This window comes from Anabrus simplex, chromosome 5, assembly GCF_040414725.1.
Source record: "Anabrus simplex isolate iqAnaSimp1 chromosome 5, ASM4041472v1, whole genome shotgun sequence".
Lineage (NCBI taxonomy): Eukaryota > Metazoa > Arthropoda > Insecta > Orthoptera > Tettigoniidae > Anabrus > Anabrus simplex.
Genome location: NC_090269.1, coordinates 433,783,851 through 433,805,816, shown reverse-complemented (window position 1 = coordinate 433,805,816; position 21,966 = coordinate 433,783,851). Strand labels below are relative to the sequence as shown.

General features: G+C 37.6%; 1 protein-coding gene across 1 annotated transcript in view; it reads left to right on the top strand.

Annotated features, from left to right (window-relative positions):
- The first annotated feature begins 1,653 nt into the window (after positions 1 to 1,653).
- LOC136874610 (zinc finger protein 792) overlaps positions 1,654 to 21,966 on the top strand; it is a 59,254-nt gene continuing 38,941 nt past the window's right edge. Inside the window, exons 1-3 of the mRNA XM_068227881.1 lie at positions 1,654 to 1,686; positions 4,289 to 4,417; positions 8,164 to 8,235. Of these exons, the coding sequence (XP_068083982.1) occupies positions 4,352 to 4,417; positions 8,164 to 8,235 (138 nt within the window). The 5' untranslated portion in view covers positions 1,654 to 1,686; positions 4,289 to 4,351. The remainder of the gene's footprint in view (positions 1,687 to 4,288; positions 4,418 to 8,163; positions 8,236 to 21,966) is intronic.

The following is a 21,966-nucleotide window of genomic DNA, read 5'->3' as shown; positions in this document are numbered from 1 at the left end:
TTTTTATTTAAAATTCTTCTTCTTCTTTCGCTATTTGTTTTACGTCGCACCGATACAGATAGGTCTTATGACGCCGGTGGAATAGGAAAGGGCTAGCAGTGGGAAGGAATCGGCCGTGGCCTTAATTGAGGTACAGCCTGATGTGAAAATGGGAAACCACGGGAAACCATCACTAGAGCTGCCGACAGTGGGGTTCGAACCCACTATCTCCCGGATGCAAGCTCACAGCTCCACGCCGCGCGGCCAACTTGTTCCACCCTACTACATTTCAAGTAAAATTTATTTTCTGAATTTAGCATGGCCAGCTTGCCCGGTATTTAATATTCTAGTGAAAGGTATGAATTGAATTGTAATCTGAAACTATATATATTGAAATTAACATTTAAACATGTTTGAGTCAAAATATTTATGTTCTGCATACAACGAATATGGAAAATGTAAGACTCTTATGTTTTATCCAGCCCCCTTCCTGAGAGCAGCGCTTGAAGAATTTTAAAACTCTAATTGAACAATGACTCTTAATCTCAATATTAACATCAGAAGACAAAAGCATTGTGGTAAGTTCTGCTATGTATCTAAATGCCATGATAATAAAAATGATTACTATTATTCCTCACAATTAATTAACGTCAGTTGGGCTACTCCTTCCTCCGCAGTTTCATTTCACGACGTTGTTTTGGCACATATCAATGAAAGTAGCCTTTAGGATTAATCATTTTAACAATATTAGTCAATGTAACGTACTATTTTATTCCCTAAATTAAGATACATCGGCAGAGTCAATATCAGAACGTCAGCTGGACTAAGTCATCTCCCCCCAGTTTCATTTCACGACATCATTTTGGCAAATATCAACGAAAGTAACCTTTAAGATTAATCATTTTAACAGTATTAACCCATGTAATATTCTCCATAGCTCTAAATTACGATAAATCGGCAACCAAAGTCAATATATTTTCCTTATAGAAGTATGCATTTCTACCGCAAATAGGTCGGCCGCCAGCGCCACGTGTCGCGTTGTGTAACTACTCCGATTACAATGCGTGGACCCGATTGTCAAGGCCGGTAAGGAGCTAGCTAGAGCGACGCATCAAGTCGGCCGTGATACTACTTAATGACATACAGACAGAAATTATTTCACGCGAGATATGAAGATCTGCTCCCGGAAATGCCTCTCTGATAACCGAGCAGGAACAATTATTTCACCACACGTGTATTTACTTACCAACAAAAAATACTAACAATTTATTTTTCCGTTTTCCTTCTTCCCTTGTGTTATTAGACGCGGCATGCGGCAATTAACCTAGTTACCACATTTATAATCGCTATATAACTTTAGTCACCATTTCTTCCTCATGAGTTGGTACGAACCCCATATATTTTCTGTCATGTGATCTGAGTGTAAAGGTTGGTGTTGGACGTCCAAGGTGACTTATAACTTCTTTCTATGTACAGTAGATGGTGGAGATAAGTGAATTTTACCACATGTATATGTATACAGTCGAGGAACGACGCACTGGTTATAAATTTGTGAGCAGCGCTATTCGCTATTTCTAGTTTACTTTCCAAGTGGTTGGCTTGTTGTTGAATGCTCGTATTGTTCTTCTCGGACATACTGCGGCAGCTTGTGGAGGTGTATTCTGTGCCTCTGTGGATTGTGGTGTTTCTCTAGATTTTCTTCATCAGGTAACTGCAGTTTCTAACGTTTTACGCTGTGTCCAAATATCTGAGCATACTGCTTAATAAAGTTGGAGTCTCAGTTTTCTACATCTCCTTAAGGAACTTAATACCGAACGATACGTGATAGGGAATAAGGTTAGCTTTATTGTTAAGTTCGTATTTATACACAAAAAAACTTTTTGTTAGTTGCTTTTGCGTCGCGCTGACACAGATGGGTCTTATGGTGACGATGGGACAGGGAGGAGCTAGGAGTGGGAAGGAAGCGGCCGTGGCCTTAATTAAGGTACAGCCCCAGCATTTGCCTGGTGTGAAAATGGGAAACCACGGAAAACCATCATCAGGGCTGCCAACAGTGGGGTTCGAACCTACTATCTCCCGAATACACACACACACACAAAAAAACAGCGTCCGATAGTTCTGTTTTCCAGTCCAATGTAGGCTGTCTATATTAAATATTACCCAGCTACGATTCTTAGTGGGAATACCAGCATGTTTGTTCCAACATGGTACCAAATTGATTCTGAATAGCCTCCTTATGTGCAGTAGTATACATACTGTTCCAACAGAAATTCAGAACTCGTTCTGAACTATGAGTTCTGAATTCATTCTGTTTTAACTACATTCAGAGCCAATGCCAACAGTTTTTATTCAGTACATGGGACTGCCCGTTGTATACATGCACATTTAATTTGACCAGTAAGTGGTGTGACTACATACAGTACTTCTCATTGGAATAGTGAGGTCTTCCAACATCCGTCACTAAACATTTTGTAACTCTTCCTAGATGGTGTTGATACTGTTCACAGTTGCTATTTGCTAATTCCAGCAAACCATTATTAACAATCAGATCTGGAACTATTCGGATACGTGTATGCGCATTAAGATAATTTTGAGTGTATTCATAATAACTTCAGAATGGTTTGTTGTTATGAAGGAGTTCATAGCCAGTTCAGAATTGTTTGTGGTAACAAATTAGTTCATGGCCAGTTCAGAACTGTTTGGTGCAACAGAGTAGTTCACAGCTGGTTTGGAACTGTTTGATGTTAACAAATTAGTTTATAGCCAGTTCAGAACTGTTTGTTGTAACAGACATAAAGTATATATTACAACACTATCAGTAATGGTTTTAACTTGTTGGATAAAGTTGCCAATTAGTACCTGGCTATCCTCTAACAAATAATTTGTTTGATCATTGAGGCATCTTGCTAAACTGCTACTGAATATGCCATATTGTATGCTAGCCCTTAAAGGGGCAGCTAGCCCCTTTATCTGTGTAAGAAACCGGCTAAAAATACGTAAGGCACAGGGCTTACACACAATTGTCACTAACATCCAGGATGATTCACATAGGCCTAATGATGAATAAGTCTGGGCTTTCCAATTACTATCCAAATGTTTGTTGATTGAAAATAAAACTGAATGAACTACATCAGAACATTCATATTAGTGACGTACAAATTTATATTGTATATTGTAACCGAATCCCTGCTGGACTTTAGTGTAAAAACAGTGAGGTTTATATTGAGCAGTACAGAATGTGCATAGCCAATAGAGGTGGTGGAGTGACATGGTGGGGATTTTCTGTCTTCATAGTGGTTAAAAGCAGATCATTTGCCCTGCAAGTTGAGGAAGAAATAAATAGTTTGGAAGTTTGGTTGTAGAATTTATTTTCTTACAATTAGCTTTAGGGCCGATGACCTTCGATGTTAGGCCCCTTAAAACAACAAGCAAGCAATTAGCTTTACATCATGCTCACACAGATAGGATGTATGGTAACAATGGGATACGGGAGGACTGGGAGTGGGATGGAAGTGGCCATGGGAGCCCTAAAGACATTTTTCTGTGCTTTCCTACTTTCACTCCTCGATGTAGGTAGTGGAATATACTACGGTTCATATAACTATATGCATACCTGATCAACAGGTGTGGTAATCCTATTCCTAGTAATAGGAGCAGCTTTGACAGGATGATTTTTTTTAAATTTTTTTTTTATTTTTAATAGCAAGCTGCTTTACATCACACCAACACAGATAGGTCTTACGGTGACAAGGGATATGTTTTAGCTTGAGGACAAAGATCATACTACTTACTGACCCAAACATAAATAATACTTTAATCCTGCTGGTGGTGGAGACCCAATTCTTTACCAACACCTTTTCTGATTTTCATACTGTACATACATTACATATGTTACTCAAGGCCAAGGTCTCTTTCTTCCCACTCTTAGCCATAATGTCGTAAGTCCTATCTGTGTCAGTGTGTTGTGAAACAAATTGTAAAAAAGGAAATCAGTTGTGGTATAGAGGACAAAATATAATGAACAGATTAGAGTACATCTACAGCATATCACAGGATGGGGTTGTATGGGGAGACACCCAATGTAGTAGGCAATGTGCAAGTTGCATAGTCACAGGCTTTTCACAAGTTGTGTACAAATTAATCCCAATCTGTTGGTGTGGGATGCTCTTTCAGTGGAATTGTTTACATCTGTTGTTCAGTTTCCAGGTAAAACTGGAGGTCCTGTGGCTATGAGCATAATAATAAGTCACGTAAAATTACAGGCTTGACTACAAAACAGCAATAATAATGTATGTTGCTCATGTTTCAGTGCAAGGTCTGTGGAATTAAATCTACATCCCAAAACCATCTATACCATCACACCCTATTTAAAATGGATTTGGAAGTCAAGATCAAAGAGGAACCTATCTTCTTTCAGGAAACATCAAATACTTCATGCGTAAGTATCATTATAGATATTTTTATAGTGATTACAATTCAGCCCATATCATTCATCTGAATTTGACTGGTTATCTCTTTTATCTGGTGTTCATGAAATATAGGAGTATCTTGCTGTTTATTGTTAAGGCATATATTTGTATACTAATCTGATATTGACTAGATATTTTTTATTATTATTATTACAAAAATGCAGAAATTACAAGTATGCAACTTTTATTTTGCATAGCATGTCTGCAAGTCGAATTCATTCATTAGGTTTTAAAAAAGATTTGGGTTTCTCTTCATCTCTATTTGCTTTGTAACTTTTGTCAGGAAAAATGGGAGTCTGAGTATCTCAGGTTGTGGAGGGTTTGCCTTCTAGTTTCAAGTTGGTATGATAAATCCTTTATCACGCCGATGGTATTAAAGGTGCTCAAATACATCAGCCTCTTGCAGGAACGAGGGTGTGAACAAGAAGGCAACATGTATTGTAATATGTTCTGTACCTTTGCCTGAATGGAAGATGTGAGAACACTCATTACCATTAACATTCAATTTTATAAATTAAAACAACTTGAATAGTATATTTGAAATGGTAAAGCATGACATAATTCATGACAAATTTGATAAGCATGGCATTGTATGGAAGTGAAACATGGACAATAACTAACTCAGAAAGAAAGAGAATAGAAGCTTTTGAAATGTGGTGTTGCAAAAAAATGCTGAAGGTGCGATGGATTGATCGAATCACGAATGAAGAGATACTGAACCGAATTGGCGACAGGAGATCGATTTGGCTAAATTTGACAAGAAGAAGGGATAGAATGATAGAACACATCTTATGACACCCAGGACTTGTTTAGTTGGTTTTTGAAGGAAGTGTAGGTGGTAAGAACGGTAGGAGTAGACCAAGGTATGAATACGACAAGCAGATTAGAGCAGATTTAGGATGCAATAGTTATGTAGGAATGAAAAGGTTAGCACAGGATAGGTTGGGATGGAGAGCTGCATCAAACCAGTCTATGGACTGATGACTAAAACAACAACAACAAGTTGATAAGTAGTATGAATATAATGAATTTTGCTTTTAACTAAATAATGTTTAGAGATCCCTTAATAAAATATAGTTTAAGGCAGGTGAATTTAAACCTAGTTCACAACTCATAGTTAGAATGTGATGAATATTAAAATGGAGAATCCTTAATAAGGTCCCAGTTCGTTGAAACCAAGAACAAGACACAAAGAAATAAATTGTTACTTAGAAGAAAAATATTTATAATTGAATAACATCACCAAGAGAAGCTCACAAATTCTAAATCCTGAAAAAACTTCCAATATTTCCCACAATTAAGGACATAAATTGATGCCCACCATCGCAGACACATCAATCCCAATTAACAATCTATTTCCAATAAACAAATGGCAATTGACACAATAACAGTGGGTAGACAGATATATATTAAACACAGCCCTCAAAGGAAAAGAAAGGCAGACATGATATGGAGAAGCATTAGCTGAATTCAAGAAACTTGTTAGAACGTAGTCTTATTGGATATTCAGAATGATTCAAAAGCCTTACGTGGAATTTATTAACATAATTTCATTACTTAACTTGGCACAAGGGATAAGGTTAATAGGGACATAAATGGGCACAGGTAAGAACCTCCCTCACGCATGAATTAAATTAAATATAATCTTTATAGGACAGTTTCAGATCAAATTGGTTAATTAATGCTTTATGTATTTATTTTTGTAAGAATTTATGTATTTTTACACTATTTTAATTACAAATGTATGGAATTCTACATTGTTCAGTCACTATCATGAATATTTCTTTCATGGGTGACTCTTTTACACCTCTCTGCTAATTTGAGTTTGGTATGATGTACAATTAGCTTTGTAGTGTCTGCAGGGAAAAATAAATGCCATGCTTCCATTGCAGAATTTACATTTTGTGCCTTTCCCCTCGCACTTGTTAGATGTCTCACAAGATTCTTATGCATGTGGTTTTTCCATCATTCCCTGTGTATAGGGTCTGTTTTGTAACAATTGATGAGAATTTGTAACAACAGGTTCCGTTTCCCTTCCGGAAATATTTGTTTAATTTTTTCAACATTATAATAGCGACTGTTGATTATAAAATCTAAATCCTCACCTGCTTCTTCCTACCTGTTCATCTCATTTTCCAGTTGATCTGTCCATTTTTTTTTTTGCTAGGGGCTTTACGTCGCACCGACACAGATAGGTCTTATGGCGACGATGGGATAGGAAAGGCCTAGGAGTTGGAAGGAAGCGGCCATGGCCTTAATTAAGGTACAGCCCCAGCATTTGCCTGGTGTGAAAATGGGAAACCACGGAAAACCATTTTCAGGGCTGCCTATAGTGGGATTCGAACCTACTATCTCCCGGATTCAAGCTCACAGCCGCGCGACTCTACGCACATGGCCAACTCGCCCGGTGATCTGTCCATTGTAACAGTTTCTGTGCATTCTCAACAACCATACTTCAGTATATTCATGAATAGTAAATATATCTACAGTATTCAACAATGGCAGAAATACTAATCGAACATTGTGCAAGGTGAGGGAAAATCTCACTTAACTGCGAGGATGACAACAGCGCACCACAAATGAAAGTAACAAACCCTCACCAACATGCAACAGTCTTAGAGTGATACAGAAGATAATAAACTTGGAATACCTAGATGAAGAGAAATGGGTACAAAATAATTGTGCTGTGTGACAAAATCAAGGATTTAGGGATTCCCTCACCACCCACCAGTGTTAGGTTAATAAAAGATTGCCTTGATAATAATACAAGTTACCCATTAAACATAAAATCAGATAAATAAAGGAAGGAATAATAATAATGACAAAAATGGAAACAAGTAGCTCCAAAAAAATTGTGTATGGCATACAATTACACATGTGGTTTCATAATTCCAAACATTCCTTGAAGAAATATAACAAAAAGCTAATGTACCCATGCTTTGCTACAGTATTCTACTTTGTGTATGGATTTCAATGAAAATTGCTGTACATGCAGTGAATAAGGTTATATTCAATTGTATGTCCCTTGGCGCCCATTGAGAAAAAAACGTGGAGGCCCCATGCAGTTATTCTAAAGTAAGGTGGGTGTTGGGGTGTTTTGATGATGATGGCAGGTCACATTTCATATCACCATTCAAAATAGAGTTCAGGGGTTTGTACCTTAATGTCAAACTTATTTGCCAATTGCCATTAACAAGCCCCTCTTCTTAATGCCAGTCACAATCGAGTTGGAGAAATTTTGAAATCTCTGGAATAGGACCAGCTTTTGGGTGATTAGGTGGTGTGCGTTTGCAGAGTTTCACCCAGATGTGCCATTTGGGGTCATCAATTGGATTCGCCTGCCCTCCAAGACTCTGCTTAGCAGTGGCTGACCAACTGGGTGGTCCTGCAGTGTTAGCAAATACGGATTGTTAACCTGCTAAAGGAGAAGCAAATTCTCTGTTTTCAAAAATATGTTCTGCTAGCAGTCAGTCCCATCCAGTGCATGTGAGTTTTTAAAAATAAAAGTTGACCATGTGATATGATTTCCTTGGAAGGCTAGAGGCTGTGTTTAAAATATTGAAAATAATGGAGTGCTACAGACTTACTTCATTTGTCAATAAACTATGACCCAATTGATGATGAGAATAATAATAATAATAATATACATTTTCTGTACATTTTTTAATTAGTAAAAAGCCAGTGTAAGTAATTTATGTCTCATTTTCCGTTGCAGTGTGAAATGGACCAGAAAATAGGGATCAAGGAGGAACCTGTCTGGTTTGAAGGCACGGCAAGTGCATCCTTTGTAAGTATCATTCCTGACTACTTTATATTGATAATTTAATTGATTATCAAACCATTTTCAGAGCTATAAGCTACAAAGTGTTTCACCTGGAATAATGTTCAGTGCATAACTAGAGGCATATAACTCTCAAACTTTTAAAGGTTACTTTGCCAGATATTTCATTGTATTCTACTTTAATACCACACACCACCCGCACCCAATGGCACGACAGCCCTTGAAGGGCCTTGGCCTACCAAGTGATCGCTACTCAGCCCGAAGGCCTGCAGATCACAAGGTGTCATGTGGTCAGTATGACAAATCCTCTTGGCCGTTATTCCTGGTTTCCTAGACCGAGGCCGCTATTTCACCATCAGATGGCTCCTCAATTCTAATCACGTAGGCTGAGTGGACCTTGAACCAGCCCTCAGGTCCCGGTAAAAATCCCTGACCCGGCCAGGAATCGAACCTGGGGCCTCCGGGTAAGAGGCAGGCATGCTACCCCTACACCACAGGGCCAGCGTTCTACTTTAATAGCATGACATATCTTAGTGATAGTCTTGTGAGTGTGCTGTGTGTTGTAGCTGTGAATGGCCATCAGATGAGTGGTGATGGCATTCTGGATATGTGTGGATCCCTGTGTTCATTATTTTTCCCCATTGATAGTTTAATGATTGGTTATATAGCACTAATTATTTTCAGTGTAAATTAACTGAGCAGGCCATATTCTTTAGAGAATGAGCACCTTCATTTCTCCTACAGGGCCTCAGTAAGATTCCCAGCGAGTTTGAGATTATCATTACATGAATCTTTGTGCTGACTCGGGATCCTGTCAATGCTATGGAATTTTCCTTCATTTGGTAAAACTACTATAGTGACATTTAGGTTAATGTTCATGAAAAAATAACACTGTGACTGATATGGTCCTTTTCACCTAAAATCATGAAAGGTTTGCATTCGTTAATTGTAGTATTGAATATTCTACATTATCCTCTTTGGCAACAAGAAATTTATATTGACGTGTGTGTGTGGTGAGTTTGCTAATTATTCATTTTTATGCATCTTTTCTCCTGATTGAATAAATTTTATAACATTGATGGTCAACTTAGGTAATTGGATTTTCCAGTTGATTTTATAAATGGTCTGTGTGATCAAGGAGGGAAATTTTTGTTGTGATTTTTTAAGTATTTTGTACAATATCTCATGCTGTGTTCCCTCTGCTTCCACTTAATTTATATTCCTTTTTTATTGGTATCAGTAATTTATTTATGAATTTGTTTACTTGGACAGCCATCTCTAAGGTCTGAGCTACATTAACATTAGTATGAACCGTTCTGTTGAGTTTTTGTGAATTATATTCATGAAATACAACCGGGACATCCAACAGTCGTTGAAGCCACTGAAAAACAAAGTTACGATAGAGCTATGGGAGGGGGTTGATTATTATTTATACTCCTCTACCTGAACAATCTATGGCTTGCTCAGGATGGTCATGGCTTGTTAGCAATGCTGATGGTGTTTCCAGATGAAGCAGTTGGGGCTGTTCATGAAATTAGCATCTTTGCAATTGTAAGTACCCTGTTGTGATACTAAAAGAATGCCTTAATTATATCCCCGCAACTACAACAAAAATTATGCAACTTAGAAGGTTATGTAAACACCACCAGGTTGTTCTCAGTACTTAGTCTAATCCAGCAGCTTGAGAGTTACTCATCCAGGTAGCAATACAACTTCTGTTCATCGGTAAGATGGAGTCCATCTTGTTGGATCTTTGAAATTACCAGAATTATAAAAACTGCTACTGCAGTGCTTCAAGGTATGGCATAACTGTCACAATACTCTTAAGGTTTCCTACACCTTTGCTTTTGAGATTACACAGATAGGTAAATCTAGAGGAATACTATTTTTATTCCCTGTTAGTGTGAGGAATTTACAGGGCTCATGTGGATAGTGAAATGATTAAATGTTCCATTGAAATGAAAAGTCTCCTTATACTGCATTTGAAAACCAGTTAATGGCAAAATGTTTGACCATCACTTTTTCCACCATGATATTACAACACTGGTATCACCCGACCTGATTGTGTGACTGTAGGTACTGCAACAGCTGTACTAATGTTCTATGTAGTCTACAACAATGGAAGGCATGTTATAACAACCTTTTTATTGTTACCCGTTTAGAAGGACAATCTTGCAGGATTTCATGAATTTAGTTTGGGAGCACGTCTAGCGGTTTAGAGTGGTAGGGCAGGCCATGATGTTCATATGATAAGAGGATTGTAGTTAATATAAATTTGACTATAATGCTCTCGCTAAGACCTTTTAAATAGTCGCACTATCCTGCGAGGTTTGCAGGCCACCTGTCTAACGTAACCTAGATATGCGCTACTTACATATTATAAAACTGTTTTGTTAATTTATCAATCAGTATTTGCAGCATAATTAAATCAGTTACATTGGAGTTTAAATGTTTAGCTGTTCCACATGGCATCATGAACCTGTATGGCACTCCACAACAATGGAATGAGAATACCTGGTATTGAATGATTATGAATGAGCAGTAGAACAACAGAAGTTGAAAATACTCTGTTGTTTTGTTCATAATAACACTAAAATAGTTCAATTTTGCAGTTAATGTTACCTGTCTGGTGTTATGAATGCCTTGAGGGGAATAAATTGAATTTTTTTCATATCCATTTTGGTACGCAGTATTCCCCGCCTGGCTACTCATTCCTGATGCCCAGCTGACAAAATTTCCAGGAAGAACACTACAATATTTAAAGGAGAAGCTGATAGAACAGGATAAAGTAATGTGGATAGCTGCATAATTCTAGTCCATTGACTGATAAGCAAAGCACATTAGTAATGACTGTAATCTATTAAAGAAATTTGTAATAACTGTGTATCTATACATTGATTATTTTGGCAACATTTTCTTATAATCTGTTTCAGGTGTAACAATGATACCTACATATCTTTTAGGTTATGAGTCTTGCCTTTCATTTGTTGTTTTTAATTTCTTGTAGCTGAAAAACTACAGGATATATTTGAATCCTTTAGAATCCTCTTATGCATCGATAGGTTTTAGGCTCAATATCATTTCGACGTTGACGAATTGACTGGGCGTTTATAGGAAGACTGGTACAGTGATTTGACCACAAAATATACATGGCCAACCTTATGTAAAATTTACAAACCTTACTGGATATCTATTTCTAAATTTCTCTTCTCATATATACTATTTTGATAGGATTAATAAGACAGATATCTTTAACAGAATGTCTTACAGTTGTATTCCTAGAAAATATAGCCTGTGAGAAGCATTGTTTCTACTTGAAAGGAACTTCCCATTTATTGTTAAGTACTTAGATTTAATCAGTTTTTATGTTCACATGAAACAGTAGACATACTGTCATAATATCAAGGAATACACACTCGTGTGTAAACTCATTGATAGTAATTCGAAAGAGAAAACAAAATAGAATATTTACAGCATATTGTTATTTACATCCTCCCCTATATGGAAGGAGTGGCACCAATCAGAATTATAATCTGAAAAAATATAGAAATTAAACATTGAAGTAATTCACAAACATAATTTATTAGCCAGTTTCACTTATGATAAAACTAGTAAGCGTACCCGTGCTTCACTACGGTATTCTACAATGTACACGCATATCGAAGTAATTTACTGAACATGCAGTAAATAGGATTGTTTTAAAATTGCATGTCTCTTATCGTTATCCGAGAAACAGCATGGACAGGTCCCCATACGTTGTTTCCAATGTAAAGTGTGGATTGTGGAATTGTGATGATAACGGCAGGCTCACTTGCCTACAGCTATTCACAGTCGTGCTGGGAAGTTTACATTATAATTTGAGGCCCCATTACCTACTGCGCGATCAAAATCGATTTGGGGAGTTTTCGTTACAATGGCAGGCCTCCTTTCCAACTTCCAGAGAGATTAGAGTTGATGATTTTGCATTTTAATGGCAGAAAATATCCCTACAGCCAGTCAAATTTGAGTTATAATGAGAGGCCCTTCTTCCTACTGCCAGCCAGCTTACTGCCAGTCACACCAAGTTGGTGAGTTTTCATTAAAATAGCAGACCACTATGCCCACCAGTCATATTTCAGATGGGTACAATATTGTTTATATAGGTGGGCACTCTTGCCCACAGCCATACATAATCGGGTAGGGGAGTTTTGAACAAAATTACATGCTCCCTTGACTTCTGCAACTTAAATCGAGAAGTGATTTATTCATTACAATTGTAGTCCCCCATTACTAATGCCAGTTACACAGGAGTTGGAGAAGGATCCCATTCCTACTGCCACTCAAAGTCGATGTGGGGAGTACTGATTACAATAGCAGACACACCATTTCTCCATCGCTAAAAATCTATATCAATGAATATATATACATCGCCATACGAACGTTTACGCATGTTTACAATACTGCAGACCTTCATTTACAGATTAACTGCTGCTTAGCGGTACGTCATTTTGACAAACAAATTTACCATAAAACGCCATATTTAGCGGCCTAAATGGCTGGTCCTATGATATTTTCTTGCATCTCATCTATTCATGGGTCAGATCGAGTTAGAAAAGTTGAATAGGGTGAAGTTTGGTAGAGATTATCTCACATTGCATTTCTTTTTGTATAATCATGTGACAGCTAAAAACATGGCATATGCCTCACATATGGCTACTGGGTGGGTCAAGGTTCGTGTAGAATTTGATGATTCTATCTTTACTGCAAGTAATTCAAAGTATGAATTATGCGTGTAAAAAGTCCAAATTTACTTAAAATCGAGAAATAGAGACCAATTTAACGGATACAGATACGACAAAGAGTCATCACACCAGGTTGTAGATCACTGAAAAATTTGAAGATCTTGGAAGTCTTCCGTCGGTTACCAGCTAAAACGTGTAATTTTGCCTAATTTTAATTTTCTAGCTCGTCTGCCAAATTGTGCCACAATATTGATTTTGGGTGAGGGGGGTAAAATAAAAGACCTTCAGAAAACTACAGCTAAAAATATGCAGATTTTCATTATTAACCTTAAACGGATAGCTGTACAAAAATTTTGCCCAAATAGTCAATGCACAGACACGCGGTCGTTACGATATGATTTATCTAGATAGATGGAATCTGCTCCACGTATAACACCTTTTGGGCTATGTCCGCTAGACTTAGCCTGAAAACCGACCTTTCATGTTATCTCCCTTATTAATCCTCCTATTGAAAAATGCACATGAGAAAAAGATATTAGAACTGGATTTCCAAACAGTTCGATCGATTTCCAGTCAGATTGGTCTTGTACTTTATACATTGTGGGAGAGTAAAAATCACCACTTCGGTCCCCTATAAAACCCCACTCCATTCCGGGAATTTGAAATTGTATAAACCTTAAAACCTACCCTTGGAGGGGCGGATGCTAAATATAAAGTTTGGTTTAAATATCTCGGTAGTTTTCAAGTTGGAAGAAATACGCTTTACGCGCACCCGCTCTTGCGTTAAGTCCGGTGGGACTTGTACCGAAAAACGGTCCGTTATTGATATCTCCGTTATTAATCCTGGTATCGAAGTGATGCACATGAGAAAAAAAGGTTTAGAAATTAATTTTCATTAAGGCAGGTAGATTTCCATTAAGTTTGATTGTGTATATTTTGAGGGAGTGCAAAATCACGGTTTCGGTTTCGTATAAACCCCCAATTAGTTCAGGGATTTAGAAACAATATTTGCCCTAAAACCTACCCAAGGACAGGTGGATTCTAAATATGAAGTTTGGTGGAAATATATCCAGTAGTTTTCAAGTTATAGAAAGAAAAACAGACAAACAAACAAACTAACCAACTAACAGACACCAAGGAAGCCTACTCTTGGACAGATGGATGCTATATATAAAGTTTGGTTCAAATACCTTCACTAGATTTCAAGTTGTAAGAAATACGCCTTTACATGCACCCGCTCTTGCGTTAAGTCCGCTGGGATTTGTACCGAAAAACGGTCCGTTAATGATATAGCCCTTATTAAATCCTGTTATTGAAATGATCCACATAAGAAAAAAAGGTTTAGAAATTAATTTTCATTAAGGCAGGTAGATTTCCATTAAGTTCGGTTGTGTATAATTTGAGGGAGTGCAAAATCACGGTTTCGGTTTCGTAAAAATTCCCACTCAGTTCAGGGATTTAGAAACTATATTTGCGCAAAAACCTACCCAAGGACAGGTGGATTCTAAATATGAAGTTTGGTGGAAATATATCCAGCAGTTTTCAAGTTATAAAAGGACAGACAAACAGACGCCAAAGCTAAAAATTATGCAGATGGTCATTATTACACCTGAAACGGATAACTGTACGGAAATTTAGCCAAAATAGGCCTAATCAGTGTACAGACACAGGGTCGTTACGATTTTATTTATATAGATAGATAGATAGAAGAAGATGAGGGATAAGCATGAGCATGTTGAAAAGTGCAGACTTCCACTTCGAGATTCATAACTCCTAAACAGTGCATGATTTTAACAACCGGATTGCACCATCAGGCGCCTCATTTACCGCTCTATATGTTGGGTTCTAAACCATTTCCTTGTATCTCCCCTATTTAGTGGGTAAATTGAGTTCAAAATTTGAATAGGGTGAAACTTGGGTATATTTGTAACGTTTTACATTACTTTTTGCCTACTTATATATAAGCTAGAATCATGAAATTTGGTCCACATATGGCCCTTGATCGTGCTAATGTGCGAACCCAACTTGATGATCCTATTATTCATATAAGTGTGTCAAACTATGAAATATACTTGTAAAAATCACCAAATTTACGAACAATCCAGAAACACGGCCAAATCTAACGTATAAGGGAGAGAGATACGACAAAATGTCATAGGACCAAAGTTGTAGATCACTCCGAATTGAACGGAGATTGTGCCATCCGTTTTGTGGTACGACTTACCGTTTAGCCAACAAATAGCTCAAAAGGAATGTCTGCACAGTCATTAAAATTGCCTCCATATTTCGATATCTTTGGGGGTAAAAAGTGAAAAATTTGAACATCTTGGAATTTTTACGTCGGTTAAGAACCAAAAGCTATAATTTCACCAAATTACACTCGTCTGGCAGGTTGTGCCGCCATCTTGATTTGGGGGACGGGGGATAAAAATTAGGAAACTCCTGAAAATTTTAAGCCAACGAAACCTATAGGTTGTCGTTTTGGATAAATTATACGACTGCATTCTTATGCTGAGCCCAAAATTTGAGGCCCCCCAGCGTGCCCCCTTCAGGGAATTTTGAGAATTTTCGATTTTTCTAGGGATCCTGGGGTCATCAGCTTTTCCCGTACCAAGTTTCAAATTTCTGGTATTTCTGGAAGTGCCTCATTAATTCACGTCTCTTTTCATTTTTAAATATTTATATCTACATCGCTCCAGACCGACTTGCTTTTATATATATAGAGTAGCAAATGTACCCGTGCTTCACTACGGTATTCTGCATTGTATACGAATATTGAAGTAAATACTTCCATGCAGTGAATAAGATTGTTTTAAAATAGCATGTCTCTTAGCGTTATCCGAGAAACAGCATGGAGAGGTCCCCATATGTTGTTTCCAATGTAAAGTGCTTGTTACGGATTTGTGATGATAACGATAGGCTCACTTGTCTACTGCCATTCACAATCGAGTTGGGAAGTTTACATTATAATTGCAGGCCCCATTGCCTACTGCGCGGTCACAATCAATTTGGGGAGTTTCCGTCACAATGGCAGTCCCCTTTTCCTACTTCCAGACATATTACAAATTGAGGAGTTTTTATTATAATGGCAGGAAACTTCCCTACAACCAGTCAAAATTGAGTTGTGCAGTTATCATTATAATGTGAGGCCCCTTTTCCAACTGCCAGTCACACCAAGTTGGTAAGTTTCCATCAAAATAGCAGGCCAGTATGCCTAATGCCAGTCACATTTTACATGGGTATATCTGTTTATAACTGCGGGAACGCTTGCCTACAGCCAAACACAATCGGGTAAGGGGAGTTTTGAACAAAACTACATGCTCCCTTGCCTTCTGCAAGTCAAATTGAGAAGTGATTTATTCATTACAATGGTAGGCCTGCCTTATTAATGCCAGTTACACAGGAATTGGAGAAGGACCCCATTCCTACTGCCAGTCAACGTCGGTGTGGGGAGTACTGATTACAATAGCAGACACACCCCTTCTCGATCGCTACAAGACGACATCAGTGAATATTTACAGATCGACATACGAAAGTATATCCATGCTTAAAATATTGCAGACCTTCATTTACAGATTGACTGCTGCAAAACGGATGTCATATCGACAAAGTATTGTACCATAAGACGTCAAATTTAGCGGCCTAAATGGCTGGTCGTATGATATCTGATCTATTCATGGGTCCGATTGAGTTAGAAACGTTGAATAGGGTAAAAGTTTTGTAAGATTATCTCACACTGCATTACTTTTCAGATAATTATGTGACAGCTACATACATAGCATCTGGCTCACATATGGCTACTGGGTGGGCCAATTTTTGTGTAGGGTTTGATTGTTCTATCTATCTTGTAAGTGATTGAAAATATGAATTATGCATATGAAAAGTCCAAATTTACTTAACGTCGAGAAATAGACAAAAATCAAACGTAAAAGCGATACAGATACAACAAAAAGTCATAAGACCAAGGTTGTAGATCACTCCAAATTGAACAGGGATTGTGCCATCCGTTATGTGATAATAATTCCCGAAGGTCTGCACCAGCATTAAAATTGCCTCCATATTTCGATATTCTTCGGGATAAAAGGGGAAAAATTTAAAGATCTTGGAAGTTTTCCATTCGTTACAGGCTAAAACGTATAATTTTGCCAAATTTCTGTTTTCTTGTTCGTCTGGCAGATTATGCCGCAATGTGGATTTTGGGCGAGGAGGGTTAAAATTAGGAATTTCAGGAAACTAACCCAAAAAATTATGCAGATGGTTATTATTACCTCTTAAACGCATAGCTGTGCGAACATTTCACCAAAATAGTCAATGTACAGGCACACAGTCGTTAGGATTTTACTTATATAGATAGATAAGGAATCTGCTCCACGTACAGCACCTTTTAGTCTATGTCTGCTGGACTTACCCTGCAAAACTGACCATTCATGATATCTCCCTTATTAATCTTTCTGTCGAAAAAATACACATGAAAAAGTTTTAGAAATGGATTTCCAACAAATTTGGTCGATTTCCTGTCAGGTTGGTCATGTATTCTATATATTGTGGAAGAGTAAATTCACCATTTCGGTTCCCTATAAACCGCCAGTCCATTCCAGGAACAGGAAATGTTATTGACCTTTAAAATCTACCTTTGGAAAGGTGGATGCTAAATATAAAGTTTGGTTCAAATATCTTCAATAGTTTTCAAGTTGTAAGAAATACGCTCAACACGTGCCCGTTCTTAAGTTAAGTCCGGTTAATGATATCTCCCTTATAAATCCTCTTACCGAAATGATGCACATGAGAAAAAAATTTAAAAATTAATTTTTCATTAAGGCAGGTAGATTTCTATTAAGTTTGGTTGTGTATATTTTGTGGGAGTGCAAAATCACGGTTTCGGTTTCGTATAAACCCCCCAGTCATTTCATGGATTTAGAAACAATATTTGCCCTGAAACCTACCCAAGGGCAGGTGAATTCTAAATATAAAGTTTGGAGGAAATATATCCAGTAGTTTCCAAATTATAGACAAACAGACAGACAAATAGAAAAACAGACACCAAAGCTTAAAATATGCAGATGGTCATTATTACACCTCAAATGGGATAACTGTACAGAAATGTCGCCAAAATAGTCAATGTACAGACACACTCTAGAAGTGCAGACCTTTATTTCGAGAGTTACTGCTTTGAAACTCTGCGACATATCTGCAAACGGATCTCACCATCAGACGCCTCTTTCAGTGTTCTACATGGTTGGTCCTATGACATCTTCTCGTATCTCCTATATTTATGGTTTAGATTGAGTTAGAATCATTGGGTGTGAAATTTTGTACAGTTTTCGCATACTACTTTATATTTGTGATACTCATGTGACAGAATCATAAAATTTGGCTATCACATTGCCACTGGTCATGCCAATGTGCGTGCCGAATGTCATGATTCTATCTTTCCTATAAGTGTGCCAAATTAATGTTAACATATACGTGTGAAAGTGCAAAATTGAAATCGAGAAATACAGCTCTATTTAACGTATAAGGAATAAAAATACGATAAAAAGTCATAGAACCAATGTTGTAGATCTCTCCAAACTGAAAGGCGATTGTGCTTTCTGATTTGTAATAAGACTTACCGATTAGCCACTAATTATCCCGAAACGAAGGTGTGCACCGTCGTTAAAATTACATCCATATTTCGATATTTTCCGGGGCCGAAAGTTATACATTTGCATAGCTTAGAATATTTCCTCAAAGGAAAGAGTGTCAAGCTTTCGGGATTAGCACTCGCATACATACGGTATAATTAAGGAAGAAAATAATTCAGTAAAGAAAGTTGAAATTAATAGAAAATGGATTAAAAACTGAGGACATTCGGGTGACGACAAGTATGTATATACCAAGTGAATGTATTGGAAAATCAAATGCCCCTCAATAAATTATGCTGGTGTGAGTTATGGATATAAGAAAGAGGTAACAGAGGAGAAATTTAGGCGCAGGCATTCTTAGGTCAACAGATAAGATGGCCAATGGTGTTATTACTTAAGCTATTCGAGGACGGTTATAAACTCCAACGATATTCCGCCAATATCCCGCAGAATGGCCGATTGACGCCCTCCCTTGCCTTCTACCCAAGGAACAACCATGAATTTAAAGGTATGATGAGGAAAATGGCAATACGTTATATCCCTGCTGGCAAGCAGTCAGAGACGTTGCCATGGTAACCTCTAGGTTCGTTGTCGGTCTGTCGGTCACACACGCAGACCATGATACCCGCGGAAAATAGAAAATTTCACCGTCATTTGAATAGTAAATTATGAACATAACGGAAGTTGTTTATAATTAAGATACGTTTCACATACGGTCCACGGTGTTTACAGGAAATCAATAGTATAAGAGAAAACCCCCGTCTAATCAAAGATTTCAAAATGAAATGAATATAGAAACCTTCCTCGGGGTGAATATACTCCAAATATGAAGTTTGGTTTAAATCTATCCAGCCGTTTTGCCGTGATGGTGGAACAAACAAACAAACAGACACGAAAAGTAAAAACCACCGATTCGGTCTTGAGTTGACCTAAAACGGATAAATATCTGAATAATTGGCAAAACAAACGAAATTACAGGCAGCGGACCCCCTACAACTTTATTTATAAGAAGATGACGGATAAGCATGAGCACGTTGAAAAGTGCAGACTTCCACTTCGAAATTCATAACTCCTAAACGGTGCATGATATTAACAAACAGTTTAGGCCACCTGACGCCCCATTTATTGCTCTACATATTTATTTCTAAACCTTTTCCTTGTAAAAAATAACCAAATTTACGAAAAATCCAGAAATATGGCCAAATCTATCGTATAAGGGAGAGAGATACGCCAAAATGTCATAGGTTCAAAGTTGTAGATCACTCCGAATTGAAGGACATTGTGCCATCAGTTTTGTGCTACGACTTACCGTTTAGCCAACAAATAGCTCAAAATGAATGTCTGCACAGTCATTAAAATTGTCTCCATATTTCGATATATTTGGGGGTAAAAAGTGGAAAATTTTAACATCATGGAATTTTTACGTCGCTTAGGCACCAAAAGCGATTATTTCACCAAATTTCAATTTTTTACCTCGTGTGGCAGGTGTTGCCGCCATTTTGATTTGGAGGGACAGGGGATAAAAATTGGTAAATTCTTGAAAATTTTTAAGCCCACGAAACATATAGGTTGTTTCTTTGGATAAATTATACGACTGCGTTCTTATGCTGAGCCCAAAATTTGAGGCCCCCCAGCGTCCCCCCTTCAGGGAATTTTGAGAATTTTCGATTTTTCTAGGGATCCTGGGGTCATGAGCTTCTCTCGTACCAAGTTTCAAATTTCTGAGATTTCTGGAAGTGCCTCATTAATTCACGTCTTTTTTCATTTTTAAATATTTATATATACATCGCTCCAGACCGACTTGCTTTTATATATATAGAATGACGGATAAGCATGAGCACGTTGAAAAGTGCAGACTTCCACTTCGAGATTCATAACTCATAAACGGTGCATGATATTAACAAACGGTTTACGCCATCAGACGCGTCATTTATCGCTCTACATGGGTGCTTCTTAACCATTTCCTCATATCTCCTATATTTAGGGGGTAAATTGAGTTTAAAATTTGAATGGGGTGAAATTTTTGTACATTTTTAACATTTCACATTACTTTTCGCCTACTTGTGTATAAGCTAGAATCATTAAATTTGGTCCACATATGGCCCCTAAGCGTGCCAATGTGCGCACCCAACGTGATGATCCTGTCATTCCTATAAGTGTGTCAAACAATGAAATATACTTGTAAAAATCATCAAATTTACGAACAATCCAGAAATATGGCCAAATCTAACGTATAAGGGAGAGAGATACGCCAAAATGTCATAGGTCCAAAGTTGTAGATCACTCCAAATTGAAGGAGATTGTGCCATCAGTTTTGTGCTACGACTTACCGTTTAGCCAACAAATAGCTCAAAATGAATGTCTGCACAGTCATTAAAATTGTCTCCATATTTCGATATCTTTGGGGGTAAAAAGTGAAAAATTTGAACATCTTGGAATCTTTACGTCGGTTAGGGACCAAAAGCTATAATTTCACCAAAATTTCAATTTTTTACCTCGTCTGGCAGGTTGTGCCGCCATCTTGATTTGTGGGGACGGGGGATAAAAATTGGTAAATTCTTGAAAATTTTAAAGCCCACGAAACATATAGGTTGTAGCTTTGGATAAATTATACAACTGCGTTCTTATGCTGAGCCCAAAATTTGAGGCCCCCAGTGTGCCCCCTTCAGGGAATTTTGAGAATTTTCAATTTTTCTAGGGATCCTGGGGTCATGAGCTTCTCCCGTACCAAGTTTCAAATTTCTGAGATTTCTGGAAGTGCCTCATTAATTCACGTCTCTTTTCATTTTCAAATATTTATATATACATCGCTCCAGACTGACTTGCTTTTATATATATAGATGTAAGAAAATTTCTCTTCCACCTACTCAATACAACTCAAATGTTAAAGTTAGAGCTAAATCCTCATTAAAATGTGTGTTGGGACATGTTTCGTCCTTTCCTGTGGGGCATCATCAGCCGTATCATTACCTCAAACCATGTCAGGTACATGGTTAAAATTGATCTTAAATCTAATACAAAATTTAATATGTTAAAAAACTTCCAAACCATATCAGATACCTTGTATAAAATTGTCTAAATTACATTATGAAACTTCCAAACTTTCACTTGTCGACCACTTGTGGTTACCAGTACTACTTTGAGGAGTCTGATGAGGCAGAATGTTCGTGAGAGTGGAAGCTACTGGGGCAGTCGTCAGCATCCTCCTTCGCAGTTTCAGAAGTTACTGATGAGGACCGGTCACCTCACCTGTTTTCAACCTCATAACTCTTCCAACTTTTTCCCAAGATACACTTCTAGCACCCGTACTAATGGCCAGTCCATTCAATTCTTCCCATCAGCTCCAACCGGCACCACATCTGCTTCTGCAGTGTTTTTAGACATCTTATTCT